This window comes from Phyllostomus discolor, chromosome 3 (assembly GCF_004126475.2).
Source record: "Phyllostomus discolor isolate MPI-MPIP mPhyDis1 chromosome 3, mPhyDis1.pri.v3, whole genome shotgun sequence".
NCBI classification, from domain to species: Eukaryota; Metazoa; Chordata; class Mammalia; order Chiroptera; family Phyllostomidae; genus Phyllostomus; species Phyllostomus discolor.
This window is the reverse complement of record NC_040905.2, coordinates 36,282,768-36,298,518: the sequence shown is the minus strand read 5'-3', so window position 1 is coordinate 36,298,518 and position 15,751 is coordinate 36,282,768. Positions and strand designations below refer to the sequence as shown.

Genomic DNA, 15,751 nt, shown 5'->3' with positions numbered 1-15,751 from the left:
ATCCCCAGTCAAGGTGTATGCAAGAGGTAACTGATAGATATCTCTTTCTCTCTCCCCCTTCCTTTCTTTCTAAAATCAGTTAAAAAGAAAAAAGAATTATCCCAATAGTTGGTCATCTTTGCCGTAATAGCTTTTTTCTATTCATTTACCCTTTGTCATTTTCATCTGATTATTTCAACCTCCTTTCTGTATCAGAAATAAGCTGTTTAGTTACAACCCTTCTGTTTCTGTCTTTTTCTTATGTGTTAGTGCTATAATAATGCTTTGGCCCTCAATTTGTTTTCTTGGTTCTATATTTTCCAGTTCCATTTCATTTTTTTGTTTTATCATTTTATGAATTCATGTTTTAAACTCAAAGCACTTGTGGAGAATTTCCTTTTGTTACTTTACCTTTTTTCTTTTTTGAGTACTTTGTTTACTATGTGTTATCACTTTACTTTTTCATAATCTATTTGTGAAATTTTTCAGTCACTTTCCCCTCATTTTCTGAGTACTTGGCACCTCTGATCGGGCCATCAGTGTGCTCTGATGCATTATGGGTGCCTTGTTGTCCCCTTCCAATGGTGTTTTTAAGCCCAGTTTGTTTTTCAGCCTGAGCTGAAGTTTGAGGGCTGAGGATTTATTTCAGTTTGTGCACATTGTTTTCTATACCCTGAGACACAGAGAATGAAAGAAAGAAGAATTCAGCTAAGGAAGGTTGTACTTGTGTTGCATTCTCAAGTGTTGTTAAACATGCCACGATTCACTGCGTCTCAAAGGTGTATCCTGTTCCCAAGGGACACCTTTAAGGCACCTTTACTTGTTCACCAGTTTAGTGTGGAGGCTCCATCATCAGAGTCTGTCCTATTGGTTCATTCCCTTGCTAGAGAAGGGAAAGGTGAGATTATTAGTCCATTTGCTTCTCTTCAGATTTGGGGGAACTTGTCAGAATTCTAGGGTTCTTCTGCGTCAACAGTACAGCTAGGGAAGAGGCCATGTGGGGTGAGGAGCTTGCCACATTCCAGATGATGCCACGCTGCTCCAGAGCCTTTCCTGGGCCGCACAGCTTTTCTGAGATTCTGAACATCTCTCTGTGGCCCTTCCTTATTTGGTGGCTTCTGAGAAATTTTGTGGGTATTTTTTGACTGCTTATTTTACCTTTCTTAATCTTTGAAGGGAGATTCTCCTGGGCAACTTTAATCTGCAGCTTTCTGTTGCTGCTTTACATTTGTCCCTGGCTTCTCTTTCTGTTTCCTAAGCAGGGGTGTTTCCTCCTGCATCCTTCATCACAGATATTTATACTGCTCTCATATTATCACCTCCTGTCATTTACAGTTAATGATGACCTTAATCCTGAGCTCTAATTCTGGATGTTCCTCAAGTTAGATGAACATTTTCACTTGTGGTTTTCATTTTCTAGTGTGCTGGCACAAAGTACCACAAACTGCATGGTTTAAAAAACAGACATTTTTCATCTCACAGTTCTGTAGGCTAGAAATTCAAAAACAAGAGGTCGACAGGATTGCGTCCTTCTAGTGGCTATGACAGAAGGATCCGTTCCAGACCTTTCTCCTTGGTTTGTAGGTGATGGTCTTCCTGTTCTTATTGTACCTTTTTCTATGCATGTCTGTCTCCAGATTTTCCCTTTTAAAAAGGACACCAATCATATTGGATTAGGGCCCAGCCTAATGACTCCATTTAACTTGATCACCTCTATAAAGATCCTTTCTCCAAATAAGGTCACATTCTGAGGTCCCGGGGGTTAGGACTTCAACATATCGATTTTGAAAGGACAGAATTCAACCCATAACATTTGGTCATTCACTCATATCATAACTATTTTCTGCTGCGTGCCAGGCACTAGTCTAGCATCGGGAACACAAAGATAACGAAGGTCAGGCTCTTCGCTCTTGATGAGTGGAAAGGTAACAATTAGTAAACAGGCATTTGCAGTGCTATGCAATAAGTGCTATCGTAGATGAGGCAAATTGCTATGAGAACACCTTAGTGGGACACCTGATACTGACTGATCTGATTGAATCAGGGGTGACATCTCGAAGGAAGTGATACTTATATTGGACACTTCCCAACAGGATGCAATAGTGTGTAATTGTTCTCCCTGCTTCCACACCACACCCTCAGTCACCCAGCCCTGGAGTCTGTCATCCAGGTAATCTTTCCAAACACCATTTGGTTAAGGCAGTACCTGCTTGAGAAACCTATAATGACTCCTCAATGTCAAGAACTAAGTCCAAAAAATTCTTTAGCCTGGCTTTTAATTCCTCCATAATCAAGTACTGTCTCTGGAATCTACCCTTCCTGTTTTGATCTTTTATTCTTTTCTATACGTTACCAAAATGGACTAACAAATACTCTGGAAACACACCAGGAGCTTTTCTCTAATTTCATGGAGGCAAGATTTTTGTTTTGTTTTCTACTGTTCTACTGGCACGTAAAACAGTGGTTGGCACATAACAGCTACTTAAGAATATTCATCAAATAAACAAATAAATGAATTTCCCCCCTAGAGGTCCCCCTGCCTGTGATGTATGCCTCTCTCCTTTTCCAGGTACACATATTTTTGCCTATTGAAATCTTATTCTCAAAGCTTGGCTCATGTATCCTCACATTTATTATGCTTTTCTTCCAGGTTATGTGCCTGATGTGAATCTTCATTTCTAGAGGCTGTAGGTTCTATGTGAAACATTTGTGTGACCTCGTATTCTGCTTTGCATTTTAGATATCTGTTTGGCAGGTGTTTATATTTCCTGCCAAGTTGAAAGTTGTTTGAATTCTGGGGCCATATTTTAAAAATAACATTGCATATTGCTCGGCACTTGCTTGTGTAATAACAGATGCTCAGAAAATACTTTTTGTTTGAAGAGAAAATAAATGAGAGGAGTATTACATTCATTTGAACAAAAGTAGAAAAGGAGGACTAAGAGATGGGGTGTTTGTTCTTGCCCTGCCTTATTTTTCTGATTTTACATTTTAAAATCATTCAGCAGATTTTTATTGAGCACCTATTTCACTCAAGGACACAAATTACAAATAGGAATTAAACTGCCTGTGAGGTATCTTACAGAAAAACAAGTCCCACTGGTTCCAGTGGTCACTGTAGTCAGATAGCCTGGTGGGCCATACATATACTCGTATAATGCTGTATTTCCCAGGGGCATCTAATCTGGACAGTTTTTCAGGTGCTTTTCTCTTCTCCAGCTTACTCATCACATTTGTTAGAATCTTTCCACGTGCTGAAGCTGCCTGAGGGCGAGGTCCCATCTTTGTCCTCCTGTCCTTTACTACCTAACACTGTTTTATATCTGCTGGTGATTTGAGCAGGTCCTTTATTTGCCCTAAAAGCTCTCTGACTCTTCTCTAAGTTTGCCCTGCCTCTCTAATTATAGAATAGTGTTTGGGGACCAGAGACTCGGCAAGTGCATTGATTGACCTACTTAGCCTGGGAGGTCTGCTGTCTTCATAAGTAACATTAAGCACAATAAATAGCATAGGTAGCATTTTGCTGAGTATTCACCATGAATTGTATTTCCTAGTGGGGCCTGTTCCTAGTATCTTTGGTTTCTAGGACTCCATGGGTAACAAGTTGTCATATTAACATGTTGAGGTTGTTAAATGAGCATCTGATCTAAATGTTTGTCTGCCTCTTTGCTCAAACGCATCAGTTATGATTGTGCTGCACAGCTTGAGCCAAATAGAAATATAATCTGGACTAGCCTGGAGGGTCAAGCATATATAGTGCTTTGTTTTCTAGAGGTGCCTAATTTTAATAGGTCCCTGTATTAAGGGAAAGTGAAGAAGTGAAAATTAAGATGAAATGATGGTAAGGAATGGAGAAGATGATAAAGACATTTGTTTTGATGTCCTGCCTGACATAGAAGTTACAACTCTTAAAGCTGATTGAAAGGCAAGCCTGAGTTTATTCCTACAGAGAGAGCTTTCATACATACTACGATGTCATTGTTACTGGGGGTGGGAGACATCCATTGTATTTAAACCTGCTGTATACCGGTCAGAACCACATAAGTTTGTGGAAGTGGTATAACAACAATTACACATGAGAATTCAACCCCACACTGTCTGTGTTTATCATGTGTTTATCATGTATTATCTATATCATCAAAGAGACTGTGGTATAAGACAATTTTAAACAGCAGATATGTAAAAGTCACTAGAAAGCCTTATGTGGTTCTGCACAGCATGCTTAACTCATTGATCACATTCTGTTTAAAAAAAGAAAACATTAAGATTGGTTTATTCTGTGGCCTTATCACCAGGATGAGCAGAGTGCACTTAGATGGATGGACTCACTGCCTGAGATTCATTGCATACTTGAACTATCACTGCAGAGTAATCTCTTCAAGTCACAGTTACAGCAGACATTGGTTCTCGGAGATAACTTCTTTCTCTCTTGTGGGGTAATGACTCTTCTCCCTTATTCCAGGCTACTTCTTCCTCCCTGAAGCCATGTGCTTCCCCCTGTGACCGAGGGGAACTGGTAGTAAACACAGTACCGGCTACCCTAAAGAAGCTGTGTGGTCCCAATTCTTTTTCTGTGCTTGGTGTAGATACTGGCATGTGACACAGTTCTGGGAGGGGAATTTGAGGGGCTTCGGGGAAGCACTGGGGAGGGTTTTGAAGCTCCTGAAAAAAAAAACCCCACAAGACCATTTCAGTGCTCTGGATGAAGGTGTATGAAAATGTGATGTTTTGGAATGATCGCCACTGTCTTATATCAAAACAGGTATTAACAAACTTAGAAGAAATCTACCTGCCTTTCACCTGGTTTTTCTGTAAAATAATGCAGCTCCTTACTGCTGAAGCCATTTGAGTTGAGTGTTCTGATACTTACAGATGAAAACATCTTCCCTGATAAATAACATTCCCATTTAAAAAACAGAAAATTAGGTGTTTGGTATCTTTATTTGATGATATTTGTGTTGATAATTTTGCTTGCCTAGAACACAAGACTTATATTCTAGTTACCTCTAATTTACCAAGACCTAAGGTGCAGCAATGATTTTCTCTTTTACAGATGCTTGAGAACTTCAAGCTTATTTCATCCTCAAAATAGGAAGTTAGTTTCCTTATATCCTGGGTATACGTGCTGGCTCAAAGGTCTGCTCCCAGATTTCACACCTCTTGTGAGTTGTGTTGAATAATCGGGGAAACCTTTTCCAATATTGATTGCACCTCCTGTTCCTGTTCCTGCCTTTCTTGACCCAGTTGCCTTATCACATCCAGGTGACATTCATTAACTGAATCTTTTGCCACAATTTTTCTGCCTGACCTTATGCTGTGGGTGTTGTCATGGCCAAGAATGGTTTATGCAATATTGAGAAGAGATTCCCAAACCCTGCCCACATCAGACTCTCCCCAAACATATTGATTGCATCCAAATCTCTCACCAAATCTGAAAACCACTGTTATAAGGGACACAGAAGACAGAAAAATTGTACTGACCTGATCCCATATCTAAAGTAAAGGGTTTCAAACCTTATCTGACAAAGTCAGCCATGTAAAAACAAAATTTCTTTACAGCTTTACAGCTTAATATTTACTATAGGTTTCTTTATTTTTTGAGGTGGTAGGAACTTATTTCATTCGACTCTAAATACGATCACTCCTCTTAGCAATTTAGAAAAAACTTAGTTGGGAGGAGGAGTCCTTTTAGTCCCCTGTCAACATTACCATCCCCTGAGATACGGAGGGTCCCATTGTTTTTGACCACTTGTCCATGCGGGCCTGTGTTGTCACTGGCTGCACGACTCCACTTTCTGTAGCTCTTCTGCAATACTTCCTTGTCTGTGGAGGTACTTAGAAGTCTGTGCTGCCTTTGCTTCACAGTGGAGAAAGAGAAATTCTCTGTGGCTGCCTAAGGGCCCATCAGCCACCTGTTCATCTTTACCCAAGCAACAGAACCTGACCTCTTCTGCTCTGTGTTCCCATAATCCTCCTGGGCACCTTGCCAGGGCTGTTGCCCTCTTCTCTGAGGTCTGCACTAATTGCTTCCCTCTGACAACCAACCCTAAAGCCTGAAGTCTGCTCTTCTGTGCTGGGAGGCATGGAAACCTCAGAGGTTTCCTCCCCAATCTCTGGTCTATGCTCTTGAGGTCTTCTGTATGGGTAAGTGCCTAAGCTTTGTAACTCAAAGGCGAGGATAAAACTTTCTATTTCTCTGCCTTCTGTTGTCTGTTTGATTCACAAGGCAGTTTGCACAACCTAGCTATGAAATGGAAATGGCCAAGAGTGTGTGTGAGAGGGGGGAGAAGAGAAATCCCAGGGAGGAACACCCACACAGATATACACACACACGAGAAACCTTAACACACAAAATCCTGTATGGCAGTTATAACGAACCTGTATTTTTTGCTCCTGCAGTGTGTGAGTGTGTGACTGCCATCTAGAAAAGATTGTCATATGGTCAGGCGGTGTGCAGCTTTGAAAGCTCAAATCTTAGGGTAACCCTCCCCCAACTCTACTCCAAGAACAAGGAACATTAGGTCCGTTTTCTCCGTATTCCTCAATTGCTCGTCCTCTCCAGTCTTTTTAAAACAGACACTGAACCAAAGGAAAACAATTACACATGGTTAAAATGCTGGAACATGAACACAAATTAAGAAAATTGAAAAATGTGTCCTTTGAAATAAATTTTTGCTGAGTCTATTTCACATTCTATATTCACTGGCTTTTAATTGGAGTTTATAATGATAAAGATAAAAGAATTTAAACTAATTCACTGTATGTTAAGTGAGTGTTTTCCAGTTATCTCAGGCAACTGTACATTTATTCCACCAATACTGCTACAGCCCTGAACATTTCTGGGTTTGTTCCATTGGAATTGTCCTCATTTGGCTAACCGTAAGTTGAAAATGTTAGTAGTAAATTATCATTAAACCCACTTTCACTCCTCATTCCCAATCCCACTTATCAAGATGTAGCTTACCTTGACCCATTTACCTCCAAAACCATTCTTAACTTGTGATTAGTTATGAGTTTGGTTTTTAGAAGCGGTAGACAAAGGTTTTTTTCTCCCTTGAAGCCATTTAATGAAATTTTAAAAATCTCTGAAGTTGATGGGCAAAGAAAAGCTCAACATGTGTTTTGAACAACAGCATCACTGAAATAAATGTATACAGTATTCCCCCATTATTCTCAGTTTTGTTTCATGTGGTTTCAGTTATCTGCTGTGAACTACAGTCTAGAAATATTAAATGGAAAGTTCCAGAAATAAACGATTCATAAATTTTGAATTACACACTGTTCTGAGCAGCATTATGAAATCTCACGCTGTCTCGCTGTCCCATTGGCACATAAGCCCCTTTGCGAACAACTCCCCCTCACTCTGTCTCATCACATAGGCACTGTGTCATCTCATAGCATCACAAGAAGAAGGGTGAGTGCGGTGCAGGTGGGTATTTTGAGAAAGAGAGAGACCACATTCACATAACTTTTATTTCACTATACTCTTATGTGTTCTGTTTTATTATTAGTTGTTAATCACTTACTGTACATGATTTCTAAATTAAACTTTGTCATAGGTATGTATGTATAGGAAAAAAAACATAGTACATATAGGGTTTGGTGCTGTCTGTGGTTTTAGGCGTCCACTGGGGGTCTCAGAACATAAGCCCCGTGGATAAGGGGAGACTACTGTAATTGCCAAAGTAATTACTGTGAGGGAGACTACTCTGATTTGGACAAATAAATGTTGGTGGTTTACTTTAAACCAGTGGTTCTCAACTGGGAATGACTTTGCCCACCTCCCACAGGGACATTTGCCAATTTCTAGAGAGCTTTTTGGTTGTCTCACCCGGGGAGGGGATGTTCCGGGCATCCAGTAGGTCGAGGCCAAGGTTAGTGCTAAATACCCTTCAGCGCTCAGGACAGCTCCTCACAACCATGAATTGTCTGGCCCAAAATGTCAATACAGCCTCAGTTGAGAAACGCTGTTTTAAACAAAGTATTACTTTATAGTTATTTTTCATAATTGAATATACTTAAAAGTTTCTGATGACCTTTCCTCAGTCTCAGTCTTCCTAAATCAATGACACAGAACAAACACAAGTATGCAAATCTTTCTGTCCAGTACTCAAGTTCATAACCTCTTTGGGGCTGTTTCTGCTTAACTACAGAGGGTGTGGGGTGGCGGGGAACAACTGGTTCTAGTGAGAAAACCACCAGGCACAGGAATACACAAGAAATGCATGGATTAATATCGAGGTGGGAGTTTCCCTAGCAATCTTTGAATTCTTAGTGAGAATTGTATTTATCTCAGAGTTTTTCTTCCCCAAGATGGCAGGAGCAGAGACTGTCTGAACTCTGATTTTCTGGAATCATAACCCAGAAAGAGGCTGTCTGTGATACCTTCACCTGGGAAGTCCTTTCACTGTTGGGCAGGCTGAGTGCCTATCACCTGTTCTGACTCGGTGCTGAGCTCCCCTGTCCCTTTCCAATGAGTCAGGTGCTCCGCCTTTTCCTATTGCTCTCTGAGCTGGCCCTACCCTCCTTGCCAAACCGTCTGCTTTTGAAGGTCTGTTTCACCTAACAATCCTCCCATGAGCTATTGTTATTTTTGTGGAATAGCTTGATTTTTCCTGTCTCCTTCTTCTCCCTTACTTTGAACAAAGGTCAAGTTTCAAACCACAACCCAAAATCTGAGGCTAGAATTGCCTTTTCTACAGAAAATTTCCCCAGTTCCATCACAGACCTCCATCCCTATGCTGGTGCCTTCTTGTAGCTCATTTTGGCTTATGCATCCCCAAGCATCATCTGTGGCTAGCCAGGTCTGTTCTTGAAGGTTTGCCCCTGGTGTTTGATTTCCAAAGCAGAAATCAATGGATAGAGCCCAGAACCTCCCAAACATCAAAAGAGAAAGGGGAAACAATGTTGCCCTGTTTCCGGACCACAGACACGCCCTAGGAAAGTCACGTGCTGGCTGTACCACTGCTTTCCCTCAAGAGAGTGTCCCCAGCACGTTTTGTAGAGTTGGGAGAAGTCTACTTGTGAGGGTCCACCTAGAAATGGTTGGCCGTGATTTTAGATTTTAGTACTCCTGCTAGGTACCTCCTACTGCAGGAGACCCCAAGGTCTCATCCCCATCTAAGTGAATTCCAGCAAGTTCTCTCAGATGAGTTCTGGCTGTGATTACTATTAAAATAAATTGGAACAAGAGAGACGAAGAGATCAGGTACCTGAAGCACACTCTGTGTCCTCGTGTTAGTGTCTAAATTGTACTGATCTCAGCTTGTGGCTTTGAATTGTCTCCAGGTAAGCTGTTTTGTGGCAAGAGCCTTCTCCTGTAGGCAGCAAGCATATTTCTCACATTTGAACTTGACATCTTTAACGTAGACCCAAGAAGCTAGTCTGGGCGGATTAAGTCTCTTCTTTACTACATGACCCAGTCACCATGTGATACTGTCAAAAATAAGGAGCAAAATTCATGAGTCAGTTGCAAAAGCTGGGGAACTTGGCTCAGAGTTTTTCTTCCCCAAGATGGCAGGAGCAGAGACTGTCTGAACTCTGATTTTCCGGAATCATAAGCCACAGAGAGGCTTTCTGTGATACCTCCCCTGTCAACGAGCTCCTGTTCACGCTAACCCTGCCACGTTGTTTTTGAGGCAGACTGACTCTGACCGGGAGCTTCTTTCGCTCCCCCTGCTGCACCTCCCTTGCCTCTTCCACCCTTAATGGAAGTGTCTTATTTACTGATTTTGAATTTTAAGTCTCTGCTTCACATACATGAGAGGCCTATTGTCTCTGGCATCTCCAGCCCTGAACTGTGTGCCATTGAGTATTTTAAATAGGCTGTTATAGTCCCAGTGCTGCTGTCAGCGAGAAGATAGCCCTATATCTTGACCACGTAGAATAAGTTTCTTCTCATCTCTATGTAACATTGTCTAAGTGTCCATGTATACTCATGGTAGAGGGTCGGTGGGGACATGCCTGGCTCTTGTCCAGGGGTAACACTATATTGGCAGGACAACCCACGTTGCCCCAAATTCAGTTTTTAATTTTTTAGACAGTCCCTACAATGTACTGTTGACATTCAGTTCATCATTGCCCCAGCTTATAAGGAAATTCTCAGAAGTTTGCATTCAATTTCAAATGGATCACATTTTCATTTTATGCCCCAACATTACACAATTATGGCCATTCCTTCTTTTCTGGTAGGCCCACAAGTATTGAGGACTATCGGATGGCAGGTTATTATAAGCACAGGGTCAATGAGAGTCTCCACTCCTGAACGCTTGAGTTAATGGCTCCTTCCCCTACCCCTCCAGTCCTCTCCTGCTTGGAAGATGCCTGTTTCTGCCCTCCATCCTGTGTAGCGTGTGTTGCTTCTCTGACTACCTTTTTCTCGTCCTCCATCTCAGTCTTGTGTAATCTTTGGGGTTAGAGAGACCACTGTGTTTACTGCCCATGAATATTTCTCAACTGCGTTAGACCAGTTTCTTCAAGTCTCAGTGCTGCAGTGAGGGCCAGGGAGAGGAAAATGGTAGAATGAGTGGGAAAAAAAGAGAAAGTAGGAATTGTACAGAAAACAGAATAATACTTTGAAATGTAACCCCACCACATGCCATATAGATTTAGAATCTTTCAGTCTGATTGTGAATAATTTAAACAGCATTATTTTGGCAGTTTAATTATGAAAATAATAGCTTGAGGTCTGTCATCTCAGTGGTTAAGGTGAGAGGGAGGGAACAGTCACTTTAAGACAATTGGAAAGCATCAAGGGAAGAATGATGTATAATCAGTGACATACATACAGGCTTCTAAAATGAAAGTAGTACAGTTTTGTCTAGATTTGTTCCATAAACTGCCAATCAACTATACAAGGAAATGAGTTTGGCCAGATGTTTTCCAATTAAATTGGTACAACCTGTCTCTACAAAACAATAATGTCTGACTTTGAATCTTCATTCTTTATCAGATTCTGTGCTCTAAATTTTACAAATATATGGTTCTCAAAACAACTCTGTGAGTGAGTGTATTTTATCTTGGTAAGTTATAGAATTCCCATTTTACAGAGTAGGAAATTGAGCTTTCATCTTGCCACGGCTCACACAGCTATTAAATGGTGGGATTCAAACCCATGTCTTAGTGACCCCACAGCCCCTGCGCCCAACCCCACATCACACCTTTGCTGTTGTAAGTCTGTAGGGAAACAAGAGTCCAAGCTGACTCTGGCAAAACCCTGGCATCACCACATCTTGAGCGTGAGCTCAGCTTGAGGATACAGGATGTGCCAAAGTAGAGAGCATGCTGAGATGCCTTCCTGGGCCTGGAGAGATGTTCTGGAGCAGGCAGACCCTTGAGGAACTGAGATAACAGTTCCTCTTTTGTGTATATGCACATTTACGTGTGGATATTTAAGTAAGAATTGTCCCAGCAAAGGGGCAACTAGTTTTATTCTTTTATTTTTTTCCTTTAAAATATTTTCATTCTTTATTTTTGGATATGTAATAATATATTTATTTACAATGAATCAAAAACTAGACAATAGGTCTTCCTTCTACCCCTTCAGCCCAGTTTGTGCCGCATTCTCTTTCTCATGGATGTCTTTTCAGAATTCCTTTTATGCTAAATATAAATAAATATAAATTTATACTCTTCTTTCCTCTTTTCTATGTAAAATGTAGTCATTTAAAAATTCTGTATCTTCCTTTGCTCTGTTTCACATAGAGATTTATCTTGGATACCTTTCCCTGGCAGCACATAGACAGCTTCCTCATTCTTTTTGACAATGGCATACTTTGTTATAGTATTTGATGTATTAGCATTTATTAACCAGTCCTCTTTTAATAGACATTTGGCTTATTTCCAGTCTTTTGCTCTCACTAACCAATACAGGGAAGCACCTTTAATATATGTCATTCTGCATATGTGCATGTACAAGAGTACATCTATAAGTTTCTAGAAGTAGGATTGCTGGGTTGAAAAATGTACATTTATAGCTTTTACTGATAATGCTAAATTGCCCTCCCTAAGGGCTGTACTAATTTGCACTCCCAGCAGCAATGTATCAGTTGATTACAGAGTTAACACATTTTTGGATTTGGGCCCATCTGATAAAAATGTTTGGACTTAGGCCCTTCCAATTCAATAAAATATTGTAGGTTTCTCCCTATGATTAAAGTTAAGCAACTTTTCCTATGTTTTAAGAGCCATTTGTATTTCCTTTTCTATGGAACTTTGTTCATTTCCTCTTGGTCTACAGGTCTTATCAATTTCTAGGAACTCTTTATATATTAGGAAGAATAACAATTGTCTGTGATATAAATTGAACATATTTCTTCCTATTTGTCATTTGGCTTTTTTTTCTTGCTGTTCATATGATTAAACCTGTTAGTCTTCCCCGGCTGGCGTAGCTCAGTGGATTGAGCACGGGCTGCGAACCAAAGCATCGCAGGTTTGATTCCCAGTCAGGGCACATGCCTGCGTTGCAGGCTACAGCCCCCAGCAACTGCACATTGATGTTTCTCTCTCTTTCTCTTTCTCCCTTCCTTCCCTCTCTAAAAATAAATAAGTAAAATTAAAACAACAACAACAACAAAAAACCTGTTAGTCTTATGTCTAATCAGAGAACATAAGCTCAAGTCAAAAGCCTTTTCCACGCCAAGGTTTTGTTCTCCCATGTTGTTGTCCAGTACTTTTATGGCTCTATTTTTCCTATTTAAATTTTATACCTACTTGGTGTTTATTTTGGTTTGTAGTAAAATGTTTGGATCCAACTTTTTTTCAGATGGCTGTCCAGGTGCACCACACCATGTGTTAAGTAATGGTAATTTAGTGCCCACTGTGTGAGATGCCACCTTCATCAATACCATATGCATGTGTGTGTGCACATGCGTATGAAATATTAACATGGTTTTATTTTAGAGTGCTGGAAGGAAGACTCAATTTTTCTATTGTAGATCTAGAAATTTCTTTTTTATTGTGGTAAAATATAAGGTAAAAATGTACCATTTTACCCATTTTTAAGTAATAAAGTTCAATGGCATTAAGTACATTTGCATTCTTGTGCAACTGTCTCCACCATCTGTCTCCAGAACTTTTTCATCTTCCCACCATGTATGACTTGGAGTCAGATATACTACTGATTTTATAATACACTATCCACCTGTAAGGTGTGTACTGATTTCAGGGATGTTAAAATGTGGGAAAGTACACATCTTAGAATTTATGGAATGCAGTTCTAAATCCTCAGATGTATTTGGTCTGTTTCTTGCTGTTTTATTGTATTTCATGGGTTTGCCTCTTCCTGAGCCAGTGTCACACTGTTTTACTTACTGAAGATTTAAAATATATTTTAATGTATAATACAGCTGGTTTTCCACAGTGGTCTTTTTCCAACTCTTCTTGTCTGTCTGTTCAGATGAACAGGCAGCTTCCCCTTGGCTCTTGTAAGTCTTTCCCTCCCTATTTCTACCTCTAGTCCTCTTAAATTGTAAAAACTTACACATAGAAGACCTTCTTGTGCCTGATGATCAGCTATAAGCCTGGACCAGAGTATCTTCTCTGAAAGTTTTAGTTTGTTTTAGACTTTCTTCTCCTGGGTTTTTACTTCAGCATTGCGGTGGGAGGTACAGCCTATTCCTGATTTCCATTGTTGCATAAAGGGAAGATGCTGCCGTGAAAGTTCTTACAATCATGTATTCCTTTCGTATCTTGTACATCGAATGTTAGTCTTTTTCAGCAGAGTAAGCATTGTTTTTACAATGATGAAAAAAATCTTAAATGTTTGCAACTCCATCAGGGTTCAGTGTGGCTCACTAATGCATTTACCCTCAGTAAAAGTTTGTTGGTTTGCCAGTTATTCCTATTAAATTTTTAGCATTTTTAATATTGTATTACTAGAAACTTGGCTTTATTTGCATTCATAGATCATAATGCATTTCTTTTTTTGTTTTACTGCAGAACCTATTGTAAGAGCCAGTAAATCCAGTGGAAAATGGCCTTCAGCGATCTTACTTCAAGGACAGTGCGTCTTTATGATAATTGGCTCAAGCATGCTGGTAAGTAACCATGTTTCCCAATTGAGGCTCATCCTTCCTTTCATGACAGATTCTCGTATTTAATAGGATTTCACTGAAACAGAATGACAGACTGTGCAGCTTCAGACTCCCTCAAGGATACCCAAAATCTTATTTTTATTAATTACTAATTAGTAAAGAAAAAGTGTCAGGGCTTTCATTACAGATATGTGCAATGATAGATCTACAGAGATGTTCATTGTGATGTTTACAACAGTGAAAATATATTTAATATTGAGTGAAGAGAATCAGTTAGTAAATGATGGTACATTCCAACCGAGTAACCATTAACAGTGATTTTGGAGGCACAGTGCTCTTAGGCTTGATTCTACCCTCACACTCCTCCTAGGGGGTATAGGTAACAGTTATCTCCACCATTGGCTCTGTTGGGGTGGTTCTAGAATGGTAAGGGCTGAATCCACACCCCTGCCCCAGGGGTGTATCAGAATGGGTAGGGAGTGTTTCCTAGGGTGACCGCTAACTACTTCTGAAATGCCTGCTTTCTCCTCTTGCCCATTAAAAAAAAAAGGTTATAGAAAAACATTTAGCCCCACAGCAAGAAGTTTAAAGATATGTTAAATGAAAGCAGGTTATGCAACACCACATGTATTTTTGTGTGGGGGTTAGCAGTTATCTCTGTATGGCAGTGATTTACTTATCTATACCTACCTAGATTTCCTTATACTAATAACGGGTGTTGCTTTTATAACTATTACAAAATGTTCTAAAAATATAACAAAGGTAAACTTTTAAAAATAGACAATCAAGCATTTTAGAGCTGAGATGGACCTAGATATGATCAAAGCTAACTCCTCATTTTCGAGTTGAAAGAACCGAGGCCTAGAGAGGTGGCTAGTTGTCAGCCACCTGTAACAACTAACCATCATGGTTAGTTGTCGGCAGGAAAACTAGAACCTATGTTTTCTGATTAGGATTAGTATGCTGATGTTTCACATGTGAATTGTTTTATACATGTTCCACTGCCATCACCACTTTAGATTAGTTCTCGCCTGTCAGCCAGAAATTGCACACTCACCATATTCAGGAGGAAAAGGTGCCACCTCTTGGGACCTACCAAAATTGGCATTATATTCCAATTAACATTAATTTCAGCCATGATACACTATTTCATGCTGCCGTCATTTTCAGCAGACTGCTGAAGACCAATTGTATTTCACTAAAAAAGGTCCCGACAGTTTTCCCTCTGAAGAATGCCAAGGATCTAAAAAAGATCCCATAAATAGAGGTGCCTCACTGTGGGAGGGAAATAAAGAGTGATTATTTTCAAATTTTCTTCTTCTCTTTTTGTCTTTCTTTTTTGTTTATTTTCCTTTTTTTGGAGGGGGTGTTCAACTTATGTAAGATGCAGAGAACATACAGATTTCTTTAGAGGTTGTTCTTTGAAGGTTTATAGTAGTTTTTATAAATTCAGTATTTAATTTAACCACTGTATTTCATTGTCTTTGAAAAGTTTTAATTTTTATTCATTTATTTTTTAAATGTTAATAATATAATTGCCTTTCAAAGTAGAGGTACGCCTTGCTACCTGAATTCTTGTGATTTGAACTTGGGAATGAAGTAGTTTTGGGTACATTTTTTGAAATACACCTGTTTGGAAGAACAGATCCCTTGCTATTCACTATTCCAAATGCAGGAACCCAAGAGATTCAAGTAATCAATATGCTAAATCAAGAGCCAAATCGATTTAAATGATGGTG

General features: G+C 39.8%; 1 protein-coding gene across 4 annotated transcripts in view; it reads left to right on the top strand.

Annotated features, from left to right (window-relative positions):
* The window catches only part of ELOVL7 (ELOVL fatty acid elongase 7), an 83,206-nt gene that overhangs the window by 45,929 nt on the left and 21,526 nt on the right, over nt 1–15,751 (top strand). For 3 of the 4 annotated variants that reach the window (XR_004901919.1, XM_028514264.2, XM_036020311.1), the window contains exon 2: nt 13,918–14,015. Coding sequence is in view for 3 of the 4 variants with exons in the window: in XM_028514264.2 (XP_028370065.1) it covers nt 13,952–14,015 (64 nt within the window). In the remaining variant the exon portion in view is untranslated. Of the gene's footprint in view, nt 1–4,429; nt 4,572–13,917; nt 14,016–15,751 lie in introns of those variants that run through there. The other variant, XM_036020310.1, reaches the window with a different exon arrangement.